This window comes from Hyla sarda, chromosome 13 (assembly GCF_029499605.1).
Source record: "Hyla sarda isolate aHylSar1 chromosome 13, aHylSar1.hap1, whole genome shotgun sequence".
Taxonomy (NCBI): domain Eukaryota; kingdom Metazoa; phylum Chordata; class Amphibia; order Anura; family Hylidae; genus Hyla; species Hyla sarda.
Genome location: NC_079201.1, coordinates 45747563 through 45771270, shown reverse-complemented (window position 1 = coordinate 45771270; position 23708 = coordinate 45747563). Strand labels below are relative to the sequence as shown.

The window sequence follows — 23708 nt, the reverse complement described above, 5'->3', positions numbered from 1 at the left end:
TCACATGTTACTTATATTTCCACTTAAAATATAGGATAGTTAATTTAACCCTTAACTACCCACATTTGTGAGGGTCGGGGGTTTTGTTTAAAGTCCCATGCAAATCAATGGAAAATGTATATTCTCACATAACTTCTGTACGGCTGGAGATATTTCAATACCTGGTACACATATTACGGGTTGGGATAGGAGGCCAAGATAGGAGAAAAGGATGGTCGGGATAGGAGGTCGGGATATGAGGACGGGATATGAGGACGGGGTATGAGGTCGATATAGGAGGTGGAGATAGGAGGTCGAGATAGGAGGATGGGATAGGAGGTTGGGATAGGAGTTCGGAAGAGGAGGTCAGCATAGGAGGTAGAGCTAAGAGGACGGGATAGGGCGTTTAGATAGGAGGACGGGATAGGAGGATGGGGTAGGAGGTCGAGATAGGAGGATGGGATAGGAGGTTGGGATAGGAGTTCGGAAGAGGAGGTCAGCATAGGAGGTGGAGCTAAGAGGACGGGATAGGGCGTTTAGATAGGAGGACGGGATAGGAGGATGGGGTAGGAGGTCGAGATAGGAGGACGGGATAGGAGGACGGGATAGGAGGTTGAGATAGGAGGACGAGATAGAAGGAAGGGATAGGAGGTCGAGATAGGAGGACGGGATAGGAGGTCGGGATAGGAGGTCGAGATAGGAGGTCGAGATAGGAGGCCGGGATAGGAGAACGGGATAGGAGGTTGAGATAGGAGGTTGAAATAGGAGGTTGCGATAGGAGGTGGAGATAGGAGGTGGAGATAGGAGGTCCGGATAGGAGGCCGGGATAGGAGGTCGAGATAGGAGGACGGGATAGGAGGTTGAGATAGGAGGTCGGCATAGGATGTGAAGATAGGAGGATGGGATAGGGGGTTGAGATAGGAGGACAGGATAGGAGGTTGAGATAGGAGGATTGGATAGGAGGTCGAGATAGGAGGACGGGATAGAAGGACGGGATAGGAGGTCGAGATAGGAGGACAGGATGGTCGGGATAGGAGGACGGGATATGAGGACGGGATATGAGGACGGGTTAGGAGGACGGGATAGGAGGTCAAGATAGGAGGTCGAGATAGGAGGTCAAGATAGGAGGACAGGATGGTCGGGATAGGAGGACGGGATATGAGGACGGGATATGAGGACGGGTTAGGAGGATGGGATAGGAGGACGGGATAGGAGGTGGAGATAGGAGGTGGAGATAGGAGGTCGGGATAGGCGGCCGGGATAGGAGGTTGAGATAGGAGGACGGGATAGGAGGTTGAGATGGGAGGTCGGCATAGGAGGTGGAGATAGGAGGATGGGATAGGGGGTTGAGATAGGAGGACGGGATAAGAGGTCGAGATAGGAGGACGGGATAGGAGGACAGGATAGAAGGATGGGATGGGAGGACGGGATAGGAGGACAGGATATGAGGATGGGATAGGAGGTCGGGATAGGAGGTCGAGATAGGAGGACGGGATAGGATTAGAGGATAGGAGGACGGGATAGGAGGACGGGATAGGAGGTCGGGTATGAGGACGGGGTATGAGGACGGGATATGAGGACGGGATATGAGGTTGGGATATGACAACAATATATGGGGATGGGATTTGAAGTCAAAAGCTTCCTCCTTTGTTGATTTTCCTCCCCAAGAAGGATTATACTCAGGGTACTTAGCTAGTCTAATCTAAAACCACAAATTGCAATGGAAATAAAATGCAAAATGACATAAGTACTAAATAGATACTAAACTCTTTACTGAGGGGTTCAGGTGAGACAGTAAGAAGCATTTTCCATTTAATTTCTTTTAAACAGTATAGTCAGTCAACTTACTCTAAAAGGTTCCAGTAGTATTGCAGATGTAAGCACCGCACATGCGCATGAAATAAGCCACAATAAGAATCCATGCTCAGCAAGTGATGACACATATAGAATTGTGACCACAGCACATCCAACTATTATCAAAAATGAAACTGCATAAACCACCCACAGCATCCCAGAAGGGAAGAGCCATCCAAGAGGCTTCCAGCGAATACCTGTGTACACAGAGATTCAAAATAATACAGCAAGCATTGGAAATACAAATCTAAATCCTATTTTAAGAATAATTAGGAAAATGTATTAGACAGTACACTTACCAATGCGTGTATTAAAGGGTGAGGGTGATGCGGATGAGATTTTCCAGCAATCTTGAAGCTCAGAGTCATTATTGCTCCCATCAGACACTGAAGAGGAAGAAAATGAACCCCTCATGGGTACATACTGGTCATTGACAGACCAGCATCCAGTCACATGGGTAAGTGTATTCTCAGACATGTGGCTAAAACCACTTTCAGTACTGCAAACATAAACCAAGAATTATGATAATAATAATAAAAAACTTTTGTGATGACTGTGCAGCTGTTTAAGTTAAAACAGATAATTTTTACTTTCTATCTTTACGTGACATGGCAAAAAAAAATGCTTGCTGCCTGCAAATCGTATATAAGCCACAAGGGTTATTGGATGCAGTTTACTCTTGGCGGCAATAAAAACCTTAAAAGGTTATCCAGGACTAGAAAAACAGTGCTTAACTTTTGCAAAAACAGCATCACCCTTTTTGACACAATGGGGGACATTTATCAATGTTTGTGTAAGGTAGTAAAGATTTTACCCATTTGCTTGGTGTATTGTTCACACAGGCGCACAGGACTTGATAAATTTTGCGTAATTATAGACACCAGTGAGCGGCAGATATCAGTTTAAAAGGTAGCTCCCACCATCACTTTTTTCTTTTTTCTGTCCCTGCCTAGTACCCATCTATCCCTAACCCCCTCCCTGCCTTAAATTTTTTTTTTTTACATATTAAAAATGCCATTTTGTCTGCCTGGTAGTGTGCTCACTACCAGGCAGACTTCCCCAGCAGGCACCACGTCACTGATGCCTGCTGGGGCCGACACTTCCGCCCTTAGTTCACCTATACAGGGTGCCTCCAGCTGTTTCCCCACTGCAACTCCCAGCTTACCCTGACATCTATTGGCTGTCAGGGCATGCTGGGAGTTGTAGTGGGGAAACAACTGGAGGCACCCTGTATAGGTGAACACCGGATCTGTGATCGCCGCACATACCGATCCCCGCCGCGCAGCCCGCGACCCCCCCGCCCCGTCGCGCCGCTCAACCCACTGCCCGGCAGAAGAACAGTCAAAGCAGCCAACAACCCCCCCAGCAAAAGAACAGTGACAGCAGCCCACAACCCCCCATTGGCTGTCAGGGCATTCGGCCACTAGGAGGGCGACCCCTAGTGGCCGAATTTAAAAGTGATTTTAAACTGGTTTAAAATCACTTTTTTTTATTAAAGTACTTAAGTACTACAACATATAATTTTTTTTTAATTTCATGACAGTGCCCATTTAAGCTTTGTGCTCTGTCATCTGACACATTTGTGAGTGTCCAATTAGGTGGTGTAGGTTTGTGCAAAAAAAATAGGCTTTGCGCAAAAGTTGTGCAGAAAAAATAAATTGGCGGCACCTCATAACTTCGTGCCCACTGCATAAAGTGCTCCACAGTGCCCCATATAATACACTGCTTTGAAAAAGGCTCTATCAAAAAGAACACACAAAAAAGCTGCAAAAATGGCAACTGCGCCAAATTTTGCACCTAAAATACACCAAAAAGGTGTACATTCATTGATAAATGTCCCCCAATATGTGTAGCACTGCAATTCAGTCATATTTACTTCAATGAAGTTCAAGAGAAACTGACAGCAGGGTCACACACATTAACATGACCTACAGTGGGGGAAAGAAAAGTATTTAGTCAGCCACCAATTGTGCAAGTTCTCCCAATTGTGCAAATTCTTCCACTTTATCATAGGTATACCTCAATTATGAAAGAAATAATAAGAAAAAAAATCCATAAATTACATTGTCTGATTTTTTAAGAATTTATTTGCAAATTATGGTGGAAACAAGCAAGATTTTTGGCTCTCACAGACCTGTAACTTCTACTTTAAGAGTCCCCTCTGTCCTCCACTCGTTACCTGTATTAATGGCACTTGTTTGAACTTGTTATCAGAATAAAAGAAACCTGTCCACAACCTTGAACAGTCACATTCCAAACTTCACTATGGCCAAGACCAAAGAGCTGTTAAAGGACACCAGAAACATAATTGTAGACCTGCACCAGGCTGGAAAGACTGAATCTTTAATAGGCAAGCAGCTTGGTGGGAAGAAATCAACTGTGGGAGCAATTATTAGAAAATGGAAGACATACAAGACCACTGATAATCTCCCCAGATCTGTGGATCCACGCAAGATCCCACCATGTCAAAATGAGCACAAGAACAGTGAGCAAAAATCCCAGAACCACACAGGGGGACCTAGTGAATGACCTGCAGAGAGCTGAGACCAAAGTAACAAAGGCTACCATCAGTAACACACTATGCCGCCAGGGACTCAAATCATGCAGTGCCAGACGTGTGCCCCTGCTTAAGCCAGTACATGTCCAGGCCCGTCTGAAGTTTGCTAGGGAGCATTTGAATGATCCAGAAGAGGATTGGGAGAATGTCATATGGTCAGATGAAGCCAAAGTAAAACTTTTTGGTAAAAACTCAACTCTTCGTGTTTAAAGGAGAAAGGTTACATAGTTACATAGTTAGTACGGTTGAAAAAAGACATACGTCCATCAAGTTCAACCAGGGAATTGAAGGGTAGGGGTGTGGTGCGATATTGGGGAAGGGATGGGATTTTATATTTCTTCATAAGCATTAATGTTATTTTGTTCCAGGAATGTATCTAACCCTATTTTAAAGCTGTAAAATTTTCCTGCTGTGACCAGTTCCTGAGGTAGACTGTTCCATAAGTTCACAGTTCTTATGGTAAAGAAGGTGTGTCGCCCCTTGAGACTAAACCTTTTCTTATCCAGACGGAGGAAGTGCCCCCTTGTCCTTTGGGGGGTTTAACCTGGAACAGTTTATCTCCATATTTTTTGTATGGGCCATTAATATACTTATATACATTTATCATATCCCCCCTTAACGACCAAGGACATACCGGTACGTCCTTGGTCCTGCTCTAATGATATAACGCGGGGTTACACAGTGATAGTGAAGCCGGGACCCGCCTCTTATAGCGCGCAGCGCCAATCGCGGCTAAAAGTGAAAGTTGCCGGCTAGCTCAGTCAGGCTGTTCGGGATAGCCGCGGCTAATCGAGGCATCCCGAGCAGCTTACAGGACAGCGGGAGGGCCCCTACATGCCTCCTCGCTGTCCCATCGCCGAATGACTACTCAGTGCCTGAGATCCAGGCATGAGCAGTCATGCGGCAGAATCGTCGATCACTGGTTTCCTATGAGAAACCAGTGATCAATGATGAAGATCAGTGTGTGCAGTGTTATAGGTCCCAATGGGACCTATAAGACTGCAAAAAAAAAGTGGAAAAAAAAAAAGTGAATAAAAATCATTTAACTCCTCCCCTATTAAAAGTTTGAATCACCCCCCTTTTCCAATAAAAAAAACACAGTGTAAATAAAAATAAAAATAAACATATATGGTATCACCGCATGCGGAAATGTCAGAATTATAAAAATATATAATTAATTAAACCGCTCGGTCAATGGCGTGCGCGCAAAAAAATTCCAAAGTCCAAAATAGTGCATTTTTGGTCACTTTTTATATCATTTAAAAATGAATAAAAAGCGATCAATAAGTCCTCTCAATGCAAAAATGGTACCGTTAAAAACTTCAGATCACGGCGCAAAAAATGAGCCCTCATACCACCCCATACACAGAAAATTTAAAAAGTTATAGGGGTCAGAAGATGACAATTTTAAACGTATTAATTTTCCTGCATGTAGTTATGATATTTTCCAGAAGTCCGACAAAATCAAACCTATATAAGTAGGGAATCATTTTAATTGGATGGACCTACAGAATAAAGATAAGGTGTCATTTTTACCGAAAAATTTACTACGTAGAAACGGAAGCCCCCAAAAGTTACAAAACTGCGTTTTTTTTTTTCAATTTTGTCGCACAATGATTTTTTTTTCCGTTTCACCGTAGATTTTTGGGCAAAATTACTGAAGTCCTTACAAAGTAGAATTGGTGGCGCAAAAAATAAGCCATCATATGGGTTTTTAGGTGCAAAATTGAAAGAGTTATGATTTTTAAAGGCAAGGAGCAAAAAACGAAAGTGCAAAAACGGAAAAAACCCCGGTCCTTAAGGGGTTAAACGTCTCTTCTCAAGACTAAATAATTGTAACTCCTTTAATTGCTCCTCATAACTAAGATGTTCCATGCCCCATATTAGTTTAGTCGCGCGTCTCTGCACCCTTTCCAGCTCCACAGTGTCCCTTTTACGGACTGGTGCCCAAAACTGAACAGCATATTCCAGGTGAGGCCGTACCAATGCTTTATAAAGGGGGAGTATTATGTCCCTGTCCCTCGAGTCCATGCCTCTTTTTATACATGACAATATCCTGCCGGCCTTGGAAGCAGCAGCCTGACATTGCTTTCTATTCTGTAGTCTGTGATGTACAAGTACACCCAGATCCTTCTCTACCAGTGACTCTGCCAGTTTAATCCCCCCTAAGACATACGATGCATGCAAGTTATTAGTACCCAGATGCATAACTTTACATTTATCCACATTGAACCTCATTTGCCAAGTGGATGCCCAGACACTTAGTCTATCCAAGTCATCTTGTAACCTATACACATCATCTATAGACTGTACCATGCTACAAAGCTTGGTGTCATCTGCAAAGATAGAAACAGAGCTGTTAATGCCATCCTCTATATCATTGATAAATAAATTAAACAGCAGCGGGCCCAGTACTGAACCTTGGGGTACACCACTAATAACCAGGGACCAATCAGAGTACGAATCAATGACCACCACTCTCTGGGTACGATCCATGAGCCAGTGTTCAATCCAGTTACAACCTAAAGTTTCCAAACCCGAAGACCTTAACTTACCTGTCAGACGTCTATGAGGGACAGTATCAAACGCTTTAGTAAAATCCAGAAACACTATATCCACAACCATTCCTCTGTCAAGGCTTCTACTCACTTCTTCATAAAAGCCCCCAGACGAAGCGAATAGCGAAAACGCATTCGGGGTAGGTGAGATGTTCCTCCATAGGGTGCATGACTGGTACTGTTGATTATATTTGCTTTGCTTTCATTTTCAGTCTCCCCTATTCTATTATTCATTCTGATTACATCATCTGATATACTATTACCTCCATCCATTTACATTTTTACTAACTGTCTTTAGTTAGCTATTTCATTGCATGTTGGAGGATACTATTGTATATACAGATAGAATTATAATTGTCTATTTGTATTTATTCCTAAGTTGAATATTTGGAACAGTCTCACTCTGCTTTTCAGTGTGTGTTTTTCTTACCACCATATCATGCCTCTCGTGATTTTAATGTGTATGTACTTTTAACCTACTGTGAAATAAAGATTATCATTTTTTGCTAAAATTCACCTAGATTGCCTCCTTTTCTGTGAGAGAACTTCTATCCTTAGTAAACCCATGCTGGCTATCACTTATAATACAATTATCCCCTATGTATTCCTGTATGTAATCCCTTATAAATCCTTCAAACAATTTACCCACAATGCACGTTAGACTTACCGGTCTATAGTTTCCTGGGGAAGTCCTAGAGCCCTTTTTGAAGATTGGCACCACATTCGCCTTGCGCCAGTCCCTTGGCACAATACCAGACACCAGTGAATCTCTAAATATCATGAACAGGGGTACAGATAATACTGAACTTAGTTCTCTAAGAACTCTTGGTTGCAATCCATCTGGCTCTGGAGATTTGCTTACATTTATATTACTTAACTTACCTTGTACCATTTCTGCATTAAGCCAGTTCAGTACATTATATGATGTGTTACCAGCAATCACCTGTCCAATGTTAGCTCCTTCTTCCTTAGTATATACAGAACTAAAGAACCCATTCAGTAGCTCTGCTTTCTCTATATCGCCTGTGACAACCTCCCCATTATCATTATTAAGGTGTCCTACATGCTCTGTCCTTGTTTTTATTTTGCATTTATATATCAAAAAAAATATTTAGGGTTAGTTTTGCTTTCTTTGGCCACCTGTCTCTCATTTTGAATTTTTGCTGTTTTTATTACATTTTTACAGATTTTATTAAGCTCTTTGTACTGTTTCAATGTTATAGCTGACCCCTCAGATTTGAATTTTTTGAAAGCAATTTTTTTGTTGTTTATTGCTCTTTTAACATCATTTGTCAGCCATGTAGGATTTAGTTTTAATCGTTTATATTTGTTCCCATTTATACCATTTGGTATATATTTAGCTGTATAGTTATTTAGAGTTGATTTAAAGATGCCCATTTGCCTTCTGTATCAGTATTTGACAACACCTCCCCCCAGTCTATGTCCTGTAGTGCAGCTCTCAGCCCAGGGAAATTTGCCTTTGTAAAGTTATATGTTTTTGCCTTCCCTGCCTGTCTTTGTTTTCTACATTTTAAGTCAAAAGTAACTATATTGTGGTTGCTATTACCAAGGTTTTCCAGCACAGTTACATTACCAATCAGCTCTGCGTTGTTGGAAATGATCAGATCCAACAAGGCATCACTTCTTGTTGGGTCTTCCACAAACTGGCCCATAAAATTGTCCTGCAATAAATTTAGGAATCGTCGCCCCTTTGTAGTTTTAGCCAACCCCGGACCCCAATCTATATCTGGATAGTTAAAATCTCCCATCATTACCACTGTACCTGCCCGGGCGGCCCTCTCTATTTGTTTATGCAGCTGACCTTCTATCTCTTCAGTGATATTAGGGGGTCTGTAGATTACACCAAATATTTTTTCAGTATTTCCCTCCTTTTGTAATTCTACCCACAGTGATTCCACATCCTCAGAATCATCACACACTATGGCATTGTTTACACTGACTTTCATGCCACTTGTTACATACAGACAGACTCCACCACCTTTTCTGTTCATTCTATCTTTGCAAAACAATGTAAACCCCTGCAGATTGACAGCCCAGTCATGCGAGGAGTCCAGCCATGTCTCAGTGACCCCAACTATATCAATATGTTCCTTTAGTATCAAGGCCTCAAGCTCCCCAATTTTATTTGCTAGGCTTCTGGCATTTGTGAACATACACTTTACATTTTCATCCTTTATGTTATTGGGGGTTAATGGGATTCAAGGGTGTAAGTTTTATTTTCCTATGAAGCCTATTCCTATTAACTATTCTAACCCCTCCCTCCGCTCCACCCCCAGGTACATTATTAAGTCCCCCCTCTCTATCTACACTATCTTCCCCCTCTTTGCTGTAGGTTCCCTTCCCCCAAGTCCCTAGTTTAAACACTCCTCCACCCTTCTAGCCATCTTTGCTCCAAGCACATTGAGGTGCAGCCCGTCCCTACGGTAGAGCTGGTAGCCGACAGTGAAGTCGGTACAGTTCTCCATGAACCCAAGTGCTAGAGAAAGAGTGGCATCCAAAGAACACCATACCTACTGGGAAGCATGAGGATGAAAATATCATGCTTTGGGGCTGTTTTTGTGCAAAGGGACCAGGATGACTGATCCGTGTAATCCATGAGATTTTGAGTGAAAACCTCCTTCCTTCAGCAAGGGCATTGAAGATGAAACATGGCTGGGTCTTTCAGCATGACAATTGATCTCAAACACGCCACCCGGGCAATGAAGACGTGACTTCTTAAGAAGCATTTCAAGGTCCTGGAGTGGCCTACCCAGTATCCAGGTCTCAACCCTATAGAAAACCTTTGGAGGGAGTTGAAAGTCCGTGTCGCACAGCGACAACCCCAAAACATCACTGCTCTAGAGGAGATCTGCATGGAGGAATGTGCCAAAATACCAGCAACAGTGTGTGAAAACCTTGTGAAGACTTACATAAAACATTTGACCTCTGTCATTGCCAACAAAGGGTAGATAACAAAGTATTGTTATTGACCAAATACTTATTTTCCACCATAATTTGCTAATAAATTCTTTGAAAATCAGACAATTTGATTTTATGGACTTTTTTCTCTCATTATGTCTCTCATAGTTGAGGTATACCTATGATGAAAATTATAGGCCTCTCTCATCTTTTTAAGTTGGAAAACTTGCGCAATTGGTGGCTGACTAAATACTTTTTTTGCCCTACTATATGTGATGCTGGTTCAAATGCTTCTTACCTGGAGAAAATTGGTGCAATAATTCAGGAAATATTCATCTTGTTTCTAATATGGTTTTTACTTCTTAATGGGCACTGCATACCTCCTAACTTTTGCTGAGAACAAAGAGGGACAAGCCATGCTCCCTAACAGCACCTGCAACTATGGCCCTAGCCACGCCCTCCTTCACGCCCTAACCACACCTGCACCTGTGGAATGAGTATACCTCTTTAGCAGTAATAATGTTGTCAGTTTAGAAGGACCTCCTATACTGATAGACTGACAACAATCACCATCATTACCACCACACACCATATAAGTGATTACATAAAGTTATATTTGACATCTTCTCTGATCAGAGCACAGAGGAAGTGATCAACCTCTTGTGTCTGCTGGCTCTTTACCCTGTCCAACTTGCCACTGAGCTCCACGTTTAACTGTAAGCGCCTCATTATGAGGCCTTTACAGTTAACTGCGGGACATGGGGTTGCCATCCAGGATGATGGGACATTACCCCAAAAGCATGAATGTCCCACCAGATCCAGGATGGTTGTGACTAGAGGTGAGCGAGCCAAATCCTGCGAACCCAGATTCGGCCCAAACTCTCAAGCTTTTACCGGTTCAGCTTGTGCGGGCCGCAAATAGTGCAAAAAAAGTGAAAGCATGTTTTTTGGCAGCGGAACAAGCAGGATGGTCAGAGGGTGGCGAGATCAGGGACATCAGCAGATCACATGATAATCCAGGTCTATCATATGATTTGCTGCTTACTGTGTCAATCAGCACAAAAGCCAATTGGGCACAGCAAGGTGGGAGGGCATCTTTACACAGATGAGTGGGCAGTGATGTCACCCACTGCATGCAGAGCACCGAAACTTCTGGACGAAGAGTGACAGGGAGAGAGGAAGAGGGAGAAAGACAAAAGAACTAGGGACGGTTAGTGATTAGAAAGATAGATACAGATTAGAAAGAGAAAGATAGAGAAATACAGATTAGAAACAGATAGAAAGATAGAGGGATACAGATTAGTGTGTGAACAATGAATCCCCATGCAAGAATAGGGGCTCATATAAACTAAAACAGCATGAAGGGACATCCAAATCACAGCCTCTGAAGGGCTTATCTTTTGCTACCACAAATCCAAAGCCTTTTTCAAGGCTCATACCTGCATTTACCTGAACTGAATAGTGCTCCTCAACCAGCTACAGTAGCCAGTGATGTGCTGTGATCTGTATCTAGCCTGAAGTGTTAATACAGTTCTGGTGCATTTCATATTGTTCCGCAAACAACTTCAATACTCAGTGTGCTGTCATCCCTGGCATGCATAAAGCACGTTGAAGTTACACGCATCTAGCCTATAGTGTGAATACAGTTCTGATGCATTTCATATTGTTTCATAAACACCTTCAGTACTCTTTGTGCTGTCAACCCTCCAAGCAAAAAGTGTATTAAAGTTACTCATATCTAGCCTGTAGTGTGAATACAGTTCTTGTGCATTTCAAATTGTTCTGCAAACACCTTCAGTAATAATTGTTCTGTCATCTCTGCCACACAGAGTGGTAGGCATGGTGGGGATACTGTAAGGTGCCAAGGTGGATATGCTGAGGAGAAGCAAGGAGCCCAAGCAGTCCATGCAGAGAGGAGTGGTGCAATGAGGAATTTGATGTTGATGATCATATAGTGTTGGACAGGACGTGGGAACCACCTGGGCATGAGCTGACGTGTTCAGAGCAAGAGGGTAGTGGCAGTGTCAGGGAAGAAGAGTGTAGCCGAGGTAGGGGGAAAAAACCTGTGAAACATAACAGGCATAGGGCTGCTGGTCTTATAAGCTCAGGTGACGGTGATGCTGCTGCATGTTCAGGTTCTATTAAAAAAACATCCAGAGAAGGAGCAGTCAGGTGGTGCAGTCTCTATCCCATATTCTGATGTGTGGAACTTCCTTTATACCAGCAGAGAGGTGCAGAGAATGTGGCAATATGTCGTCTCTACAAACAGAAAGTAAGCCATGGCCAGGGTCAGAGTGTAGGAACTACATCTCGACTGTCCCACGCTTCCTTGTGGTGACGCCTCACAAGGTGAGGAAAACACTGCTGCAACTGGTGATCTTCCAGATCCATCCCAACTGTCTAACAGCCAGGCCTCTTTCACAGCGAAATAGGCAGTAAAAACTGGAACTTTTTACAGTGCGGAATCCACTAGACATAACATGAAACAGTATATGACTAAGAACTGTTTATTAAAGCACAAATTTACGTGTTTCAAGCACGGATTGCACCCTTCCTCAGGACAAAGTGCATCATCAATGCACAGCTGATGATGAGCAATGCATAGCTGATGATGAGCAGGAGATAAGCCCAGCCAGAATTTACAGTAAAAATAGCAACGTGTATACATTGCTGGATTACTGTAAGCCCTGCTGGGTTAAGCGCTGTGTGCCAGTCCAGAAAGGAAGGATTTAATAGGCGCTGCTGAGCAGCACTGGTTAACTCTTTGTGGGGTATTCAGTAGCCAGACAATTACCTTCCACCTTGGCTCTGTCCCAGCCTGGTCTGGTGTTGCCCTGCCGCCTAGTGATGACATCATTAGAGGCGGAGCTACATGCCAGAGCTAGGTTGGTAAGTATGGCTCTGTTCTCATAATTCATTTTGCATAATGTGAACAGACCCTTTCTGCCAGTGTGTTTCCAAACAGGGAGCCTCAAGGTGTTGCTTAACTTTAACTCCTGGAGGCTCCCTATTTGGGAACACTGCTTTATGGACATTCTCCCCTGGGGAGGGTGCCCAAAATATCAGATATGTGTATGTAGAGCATTATGTTGGATTTGGTGGACTACGTCGATGACCAGTGGTATTTTATTATTCTATTAAAATTGTTAACAAGGGCTTGTGAGGGAGTGTTTTTTGTATAGAAAATTTTTAAAACGTGTCATGTTTTTTTACATTGACTTTTAAGGCTTGGTAGTGGAAACTGTCTTATAGACGGAATCCTTTAGTAAGCCAGGGCTTAGTGTTAGCCCCACAACTAGCTAGTGCAAAACACAGTGCTTGTTAACTATTTTATGAAAACAAGAACACAAATGGGAAACGAGAATAAAAGAGAAACACACAAAATGGTTTAATACATAAAGCAGTGTGTTTCTAAACAGCGAGCCTCCAGTATTTGCTAAACTACTACTCCCATCATTCCCAGACAGCCAAATACTTTACACAGCTTTTGACATGTCAATCAGACATGTTAAAAGTTATAAATCGCACCTGGTCTTACTCACAAGAACTGCTGCAATCTTAACTTATAAGCCTGGGAAGCGGGCAGCCCTGTGTGCCAGCCTGCTTCCTGGTGAGGAATATAAAATCACTGCACTTTAACATATTCCTTACTGCGAGGCCTGATTGGTTTGCACTGATTGACCAATTTTAACTCCTGGTTGGGAAATTGAAGTTACAGTGCATGTTTTTATATTCCCTGTCAGGAGCCATGATTGATCAATCGGTACTGGACAATCACAGCTTCCTTTGGGGAATATGAAATCCCGGTACTGTAGCTTCATATTTCCAATTGGGAGCCGACCAGTCGGGGAGTGGAGCACAATGCCACCTGTTTCCCTGGCTTATAACTATAGATTGCAGCAGGTCCCAGGAGTGAGACCAAGTGCAACCTGTTACTCAGTGTTGCAGTACTACTACTACTACTACTACTACTACTACTACTACTACTCATATCATTGAACAGACTCTGTTCCATGATGTGAGTAACATAGTAACGTAGTTCATAAGGTTGAAAAAAGAACAGAGTCCATCAAGTTCAACTTATAACCCTAATGAGTCCGTACTGAGTTGATCCAGAGGAAGGCAAAAAAACCTTATACTCGAGGTAAAAAACTCCTTCCCGACTCCAAATATGGCAATCAGAATAGATCCCTGGATCAACCTTCTGTCCCTATAGATCTAGAATCCATAACCTGTAATGGTATTATTCTCCAAAAATGCATCCAGACCCCTTTCAAATTATTTTACCGAGTTAACCATGACCACCTCCCGCAATTTCTCCCGAGTACGGAAATACCTCACATGTGGCCCTAAACTGTTGCCTAGAAATATGACAGAGCTCCGAAGTGAGAGAGTGCCATGTGCATTTGAGGACTAAATTAGGGATTGCATAGGGGTGGACATAGAGGTATTTTACGACAGTGATTCCCAAAAAGGGTGCCTCCAGCTGTTGCTAAACTATCAGTATGCCTGAACAGTCAATGGCTGTTTGGAAATGCTGGGAGTTATTGTTTTGCAACAGCTGGAGGCTCCATTTTGGAAACACTGCAGTACAGTACGTTTTTCATTTTTATTGCAGCAGACAGTGTAAGGGGGGTGTATATGTAGTGTTTTACCCTTTATTATGTGTTAGTGTAGTGTAGTGTTTTTAGGGTACATTCGCACTGGAGGGGGTTTACGGTGAGTTTCCCACTCGGAGTCAGCACTGCAGCGGAAAATTTGCCACAGCTCAAACTTGAAGCAGGAAACTCACTGTAAACCTGCAGTGAATGCACCCTGCACATTCACAGGGGGGGGGGGACCTCCAGCTGTTGCAAAACTATAACTCCTGTTTTACCCTTTATTATGTGTTAGTGTAGTGTAGTGTTTTTAGGGTACATTCGCACTGGTGGGCATTTACGGTGAGTTTCCCTCTAGAAGTTTGCGCTGCGACGAAAAATTTGCCGCAGCTCAAACTTGAAGCAGAAAACTCACTGTAAACTCGCCCGTGTGAATGTACCCTGTACATTCACATGGGGGGGGCCAACCTCCAGCTGTTCCAAAACTACAACTCCCAGCATGTACTGACAGACCGTGCATGCTGGGAGTTGTACTTTTGCAACAGCTGGAGGCACACTGGTTGGAAAACCTTCAGTTAGGTTCTGTTACCTAACTTAGTATTTTCCAACCAGTGTGCCTCCAGCTGTTGCAAAACCCAGCATGTACTGATCGCCGAAGGTCATGCTGGGAGTTGTAGTTATGCAACAGGTGGAGGCACACTGGTTGGAAAACCTTCAGTTAGGTTCTGTTACCTAACTCAGTATTTTCCAACCAGTCTGCCTCCAGCTGTTGCAAAACCCAGCATGTACTGATCGCCGAAGGTCATGCTGGGAGTTGTAGTTATGCAACAGCTGGAGGCAAGCAACTACAACTCCCAGCATGCTAAGACAGTCGTTTATTGTTTGTGCATGCTGGGAGTTTTGTAAGATTTAAAGGGCCATGGTTTAGAGACCACGGCACAGTGATGTCCACTGTAACATCTGCATAGTGATCTGCATAGTAACATTTGCAGGGCGACAGTTTGGAGAGCACTATGCAGTGGTCCCTAAACTGTGCCCCTCCAGATGTTGCAAAACTACAAATTCCAGCATACACAAACAGCAAACAGCTGTCTGGGCATACTGGGAGTTTTAGTTTTGCCACATCTGGAGGGCTACAGTTTAGGGACTACTGCATAGTGGTCTCCAAACTGTTGCCCTGCAGATGGTACTATGAAACAACTCACCGGCTTCTGTAGTCAGCAGGATCGCTGCCGCCGATAGCCGGCCGGTAAGGGACCTCCACCGCCGCTCAAATCACGGTTCCCCTGCCCTGCCCGGACTACCATGGGTGGGCAGAGCAGGGGAACCAAACTTTAACCCCCCCCCCCGATCTGCTATTGGTCGGTCGCTTCTGAATGAACAATAGCAGGGATAGGAGGGTTGGCACCCCTGCCACCTCACACCTATCCCTCCCGGGGGATCGGGGGTGTCTTGGACAACCCTTATCCCCCTTATTTTCCGGGTCAAAGTAGACCCATATGACCCGGAAATCACCACAGATCTGAATTGACCGTCGATTTGCGACGATTGACGACATGGTGGGTCTCAGGATCCCCCTTGGCGATGTGCCGGGATGCCTGCTGAATGATTTCAGCAGGCATCCCGGTCCAGTCCCTGCCTTTGAATCAGATGTAAAAACAGGCAAATGTGAACCTAGCTTTACTATAGTAAATTAGAGGTAATAATGTAAGCATAATAACAGTACTAATGCAAATAGTAAAAGTTAAACTGATTAAAGATGTTTGATTTAGCTTTATTACCTGGGTGATCTTTGATTTGGACGTGGTGAAAACCTTCCACTGTCTGACTCGCTTGTTTTACACTCATGAGGTTCACCAACAGTAGACTGAAGTAGATTCTCTTCTAAAAGAAATGTGGACAGAAAGATATTGATGCTTTATACAAAGTAGGGATCCTCATTTCATCTTTATTTTTTATATTTCTTATGCTTACAATATAGGGATACATAGTAACATTGGCTTTGACTGTAAGCGCTGGTAAGGTTAACAGGCTCCTGTATGGAGGGGGAATTAAAGGGGTATTCCAGGAAAAAAAACATTTTTTTATATATCAACTGGCTCCAGAAAGTTAGACAGAAAAGAACAACTCAACTTCATCAGCTCAAAAGTACTGAAAGGATTAAGATTTTTTAATAGAAGTAATTTACAAATCTGTTTAACTTTCTGGAGCCAGTTTATATATAAAAAAGCTTTTTCCTGGATAACCCCTTTAAGGCCTAGCTGTGGCCTCCAGACTAGTTCGTAAGTAAAGGAAAGCTTTACACAGAAAAAGATGCTTCCTTTAAGGCTAGATTCACATTATGGAATTGTTGGCCAGATGAAATCCAGACAAAAATTTAGTGTAAGACTACTACTTTAGTGGTGACTGAATTCCCATAGGCGGCAGATTATTTTGTTGATGGAATTTTAGTGGCAGAATATCCAGCGCTGAAATTCTGTAGTGTGCACTGTGCAGTGGAATCCCATTGCCAGACAAAAATTGTGTAGTATGAACCTAGTGTGAATCCTGCATGCCACCCAGTCAGAGACAATGGGGAAGATTTATCAAAACCTGTGCAGAGGAAAACTTGCCCAGTTGCCCATAGCAACCAATCAGCTTGCTTCTTTCATTTTCATGAAGGCCTGTGAAAAATGAAAGAAGCTATCTGATTGGCTGCTATGGGCAACTGGACAACTTTTCCTCTGCACTGGTTGTGATAAATCTCCCCCAATATGCCCAGTAGAGGTGAGTTTGAAAAAAAACTGTGCTAAGAGCCTCCTTTGACCAAGAGTGCTGCTGCAACTTTCTATTTTGTAGTGTGAACCTAGCCTTATTTGACATCTTGATGCAACAATTAATGAGAAGTATGGTCTGATTTTTCCCCAGAGGGGAGTCACAGGCTTTAAAGAAGCACTTGTGATTTTTGGAGTGTTTTTTTTTCTGCAAATCATGTACACTCACCTCTCTAGTCCTGTAGCACCATCTGTTCAATTCTAGCACAGTCGTATCCATAAATTTCATTACTGCAAATTGGTCATGTGAACACCAACCTGACCCACGTCAAAGGAGTAGTCTACTGACAAATAATTTGAGTCTGTTTTGCTTGGGCTGCAAAAAAAAAAAAAAAAAGGAAAGAAAGAAAGAAACTTTTATCTCATCTTCCTGCATTCCCCTGTAGTGCTGCTACAGCTGTTCAGTCCTCCAGTCCAGTCTTCTCCCATCTTCCATGTGCACCGATCATCACACTGCGCTCAGCCTATCACCGGCCGCAGCGATGTCCCACCTCAGCCGGTCATAGGCTAAACGCAGTGTGACAATCTGTGCACACGGAACAAGGAAGAAGACTGGACCTGAGGACCGAACAGCTGTAGCGGTGCTACAGGGGAATGCAGGAAGGTGAGTTAAAGTTTCTTTTTTTTTTCAGCCCGGGCACAACGGACTTAGGTTACTAACGGACTCAGGTTACTTGTCAGTAGACTATTCCTTAAATCACAAAATGAGATTTAAGAAAATTCTAGCAAGGATAAAGCCAAAATGCAGTAAAATTCTACAAAAGTGTTGTAAAAATGAAATATGTGAACATAGCCTGAAGACTTCAAATCTTTAAAATACCTCCGTTGTGGTAATAGGTCACATCACTTTTGCCTCATGGCAACAGTTCTTTAAAAAAAAAAACACTTTGTAACCCACTTTGAATAAGAAAATAAACACATAATCAAAACTGCACATAATGTGAACTGATTCCAACCCAGTCTCAGCTGCTGGCTGCTAGAGTGTAGTCAGGTGATTCGATCACCAGGTACAGTGATAAAACTCCACCTTCTCTCTTTTCGAAGCCTGAGGATTTATGGGAAATGTAGGCAATTATTTCAGTGATGGAATCAGTATGGTTCAAAAAGCCATGCATGCCACAGCTGCTAAAACATGAAAGCACAAAATATACACAAGAAATTGTTTAAGTGCACATTTTTTTAAGTGAGTTATGGTGCTTTAAAAAAAATATTTAAGCATGCATACTCATTTGCCCACATCTCTTACCACTGCTGTTGTGACAGCAGCGAGTCCCTAGGCTGCTTCTTGTTCACACTGCAGAAAATGCCCACTAAAACAATTAGTGGCTGGACTCATCAGGACTCCTTTTTAGGGTATGATTACACATTGCGAGTTAACAGCGGATTTTACACACTACAGATTTGCTACCCACTGATTCCAAAGGGTCCGCTAATCTGCCACTAACTTGCAACAAACTTGTGGATATGTACATTACTCCCTGCTCCTGAAATGAAAAATTATTATAGATCAAAAATGTGCACTATAATAATTTTTCTAAATAACTAACAATTTCATACAGTTTGTAAATCATTGCTCAGACTGGCGGTAGACTGTGGTGTTGGTCTCTCATATTTATTAGGAGAAAGGGTATACTGCTCTGTCTCCTTACTGTTCTGTCTCCAGGGCTGTACAATGTAATGTTGGGAGCAGCAACCATTTAGAGCCCCAGAAGGGTGTTTATTTACAACAGCAATTGAACTATCACCGTATTTCACTAGCCCAGGTCTGGTTTGGCTTAGTTGCTATGCTACCCAGTTTCATGTTACTACCTCTTTAAATGTAAATGTTTTATTGATGATTTTCTGTCTGCAGATTATGCAGATTGAATTCTCTGAAAACTTTGTCCCTTTGATGTAAACTGCTGTATATGATAATGTATGTCAGGTGGTTATCATGTCACCTGTGGAATCATAAAGCCCAGCCTGCCCACAGGTACCTTTTCGACTTATGGTGTACCAAGTAGCATCATGATGTTACTTGGTACACAATAGTGTTGGGCGCGAATATTAGCATTTCGAATTCTTATCGCGAATATTGCAAATTCGCGAATTTGTGAATATTGAGAATATATTCGATATATATTAGAAATTATGAATATTCGCTTTTTCTGCAGATGCACATATTCCCATATTCCTTCTTCTAACTTTTGGGCAATTAGAGTGATGCAAATACACTTGTCAGAGGTTATCAACAACATCCCTAGCAACCAATAGTAAAGTTGCCCACCCCCTCACTGTTTTCTTCCTCGAATACACGAATATAACGAATACGCGAAATCCACGAATATAGGATGAATATTCGTCTATATATTCGCAAAATATCGCAAATTTCGAATATGGCCAATGATGCTCCTCCCTAGTACACAACAAGTCGAAAAGATACCTTTAGGCAGGCTAGGCTTTATGATGCCAAAGTTGTCATGGTCTCAGGGGTTTTGCAGGTTATCTTCTGTTCCTGAGGCTCATGCAGGACCACAGAGAAAATAAGTGTAGTAATGCTTAGAAAGTGGTGTGAACTAATAATGAGGATGTAGATAAAACAGAAACAGCAGATAATTCATATTTAATAGGTAACACTTTGTCAGAGTTTATAGAGTAGGTGGATAGAAAAAAGGTAATGCCCTGCTGCAGGGTGCAGGCAACTGTTTTGTAGACACTTTACTTACCTTAATAATAAGACCTAAACTGTAGCCACCTGTAGCAACCCCACATACATAGAGATATTATAAACAAGATACCTCTTTATCAATCTTTATTATTCTTTACGGCTCACCCCCCCAGCGATTTCTCCCCTGAAGAAGTCACAAATAACAGTGTGACAGAAACGCGTGTGGTGTTGTGGGGGTACTATTGTGAGCAACAAATTGTTGGTGCTATATGTGCCTGAACAGTGGTCACCACAGGACCATATTGAGAGCTCAGGATCCATATAGCTACCATAGGGTCCTTGCGGACTCTAGTAACTAGAGCACGGTAACCATCACCTCTGCAGCTATATTTATTTGAGGTTACTATTTGGCATTTATTTTAATAGTCTATAATAAATGTTATGTTTTAAGCATATCAAGTTCTCATTTCCTAGTTAATTGCCTTGATAATTTGGGTCAGGACGACCAGTTTACCACATTAGTCCTACTATACCCACATACATAGAACCTATTTCCCCTTCTCTTCCACATGCTGCTCCCAATTGCTCCCTCTCTTACATATACCACTTCATATGTCTCTCTTTTTTCATGTACTGCTGTTTACACATACACATACACTTGTCTCGCTACATTCCACAAACCTTTTATCTTTCCATTTTTGTGTACAGAGTAGCTCCAAGGATCAGTGATGTTATTATCGGAAGGTACTTATAGATACTGCAATGCCTTGCGATTTGGCCGCTCGCGCTGGCCGTGAGTGCATTGTCCCCCTCTCCCCTGCTGCCGGCGGGGCTGGGATTTGCAGTGGGATGCGCCGGCATGCGATTCCAAGCCCGTCACTTACCTCATTTCTCTGCTGCCTCCTCTCCTGCCTCTCAGCTCCGGCACGCATGTCCCCATATCCTAGGGTGTGTGCATGCTGGAGCTCTAAGATTTAAAGGGCCAGTAGACCCATCATTATGTGAAACACCTGTTCCTTTTCTATAAGTCCCTGCACTTCCCACACTTCCCTGCCGGATGTTTGTTGCCTAGTGCCTGAGAGAAAGCGTTCCAGAGAGTTGCCTTTCCGTGTTTCTGACCCTTGTTCTGTGACCTGACCTTGTTCCCTTGCCGCCTACCTACTGACCTCCTGCTACATTCCTGACTACGCTTCTGTAATGCCTGCCCTGACCTTCTGCTATCCTGACCACGAGTTGCTGTATCCTATCTGTGCCTCAAATCTCCTCAGCCGCCTGTTTGGTCGAGCCGTGCCAAGGGTAGTGACCTGGGTGCCGCCTGCCGCAGCAAATCCATCCAAGACAACTTTGCGGCGGGCTCTGGTGAAAACCAGCGGCACCTTAGACTCCGCTCCCTGGTACGGTACGAGTCATCTGCCACACAGGTCCACTGGATCCACCACCACAAGTGTTCCTGTCTACTGAACCGTGAGTGTTACAGCTACAGTGTAAGTCTTTTGTGTCAGTATATGGGCTCCATGCCACCCAAACAGCTATAGGACCATAGGCACCTTCCTGCAATTTGCCACAATTTTTTTACATATTTTTAAATGTTAATTTGAGCTTAGACAAGCTTATAACAGACATGTATTGTTCACTTCAAAAACAATTTCATCCCCCTGATATTTATAATAGAGAAACTTCACTTAGATGGAACAGGGGGTGGAGGAAGAAGAACAGCTATAGCATCCTGCTCGCATCCCCCTCCATGTAGAAGGCTGTGACAGAGAATAAGGAGCTAGGATTTGAGAAGAATGAGCATGAAGAGGAGGAGTTGTTGGTGGATAAGGACATGGACTTTTCTCAGATGCAGCTCGGAGACAAGGCTGGCACTCCTTGTGGAAAACAACACGATGATGAAGATGATAATGACAACCATGGCAGTGTGGGAAAAAGCACAAATCATGGAGCATGCTAGCAAGCTGCATACTTGCTTGCTTATGTGCAAAGGTATAACTATTGGATAGCCATGCTTTTAACCCTTGCTATAAAAGCAAAATTGGGCACAACTTATGATCTTGAATTCTTGGGACATTTTAGGGTGGGGCTATGCAGTGGCCCCTGTGGGTGCATGGCAATGTTATACCTTCACATTTTATTTCTCCCTATAAAACTAATGAATGCAAAAACCAACAAACTTTGCTTTTATATAAGAAACTTTATACTATATTTTATCAAGAAAAAATGCTTATTTTTCGTGTTATCAAGCTTTATTCCTCCCCCGAGGCCAACCTGCTTAAAAATGCCATATACAAGTTATAAAATGACAAGAAACAGTGCTACTCCTTATGTACATAACAGGAAAGCCTATCTTGAAAAGTCATCAGAAATGACAGGTTTAATAGTTACCTAAAAATGTAAAATGGTGACTGCAACTGGACCCCTCTGACAGGGATAATGGATCATCACCAGAGCTACAGGCAGACTGTTTGCCAGACTGATAATTTTTCTTCTCTTCAAACAAGGATTGTGTGAAGCTAAATCCTGACTTTAATGGAATATCATCCCGAACATCATACAAGCTCTCACAAGAGGACATCCAGAAGGGCGCTGAACTGGTAGGAGAAAAAGACACATGATTTTAAATTATTCAGTAGTGGTATGTAATAACTAGTAGAGTACAGAATGTTTTCAGAATAATGTACTACATTTTAGAAGCAATAATACACCTTTTTAAACCTTTAAAATCCAATTTTGCAGTACATCTACTGTACATGAACATTTGAGTAACATAATATTGTACAGTTCTTGACTTACAGCCTGTGTTATAGTTAATTACAATTTTGCTGGCTGTCATTGGAAACAATTGATAACTGTGTTGACAGACATATAAGGGGAGATTTTTATATATATATATATATATATATATATATATGTATATATATATATATATATATATATATATATATATATACACAATTGTTTATTTTTTTCCAAAAGTTATTCATAACAGTAACAAAGAAAAGAAGAAATAATATGTCTGATGTTCTACACCGTATGTACCCGCAGGTTTCTTCCTTATGCTGGAGGTGTAATTTGACAGTGGGCTCGCTCCCTCTTGTCTTTTGGGACTGTACACTTTTAAATACTTACTGGTCGACATTTAGGGAACTGATTAGTCAGGTATTAGAAGTGGATCTCCCCCTAGACCCATCTACATACATCTTAAATTTATTCCCTAGAGACATACCAAAAACTAAAGTTAAATTGTTACTACATATGCTTACTGCTGCCAAATGTATGATTGCCACTTGGTGGAGAGAATCCAGACCCCCACCCTTTCATGCACTTCTAGATAGAATCCGTGATGTGTGCAGAATGGAATTTCTCACAACATCACTGGAAGATAACCTGGATAAGTTTCACTCGGTATGGCAAGGCTGGGACCTATATGATGAAAGCTGACTATGCAGTTTGTTGATTAGAGCGTGGTGAGGAGGACCATGCTGATTAGATCTTTTCTTATGGTTGTTTTTTTACTCTTCCCTTTCATCTCGTTTTCTTTTCTTTATTTATTTTTGTTTTTGCTTTGCATATCCACGAAGGAGGAAGAATTCGCACTACATGTTGTATATGCCATTTCATTTTATCTTTGCCAGACATATATGAGCATGGTTTATCAACTTCATTTAGCATAATTGACCATACTCTAGGAAATACCACACATGGTTGTGCTAGTCACTGTTACCTCATAATTATAATTCCTTAAATTTGATTTTAAATGATACTTCATTTGTGAATTTTCCC

General features: G+C 42.5%; 1 protein-coding gene across 1 annotated transcript in view; it reads right to left on the bottom strand.

Moving 5' to 3' along the window:
• The window catches only part of LOC130297299 (polycystin-1-like), a 396912-nt gene that overhangs the window by 83487 nt on the left and 289717 nt on the right, over window positions 1-23708 (bottom strand). Inside the window, exons 37-40 of the mRNA XM_056549607.1 lie at window positions 22311-22516; window positions 16247-16349; window positions 2133-2332; window positions 1828-2030 (exon numbers count right to left, since the gene is read on the bottom strand). Coding sequence (XP_056405582.1) covers window positions 1828-2030; window positions 2133-2332; window positions 16247-16349; window positions 22311-22516 — 712 coding nt within the window. The remainder of the gene's footprint in view (window positions 1-1827; window positions 2031-2132; window positions 2333-16246; window positions 16350-22310; window positions 22517-23708) is intronic.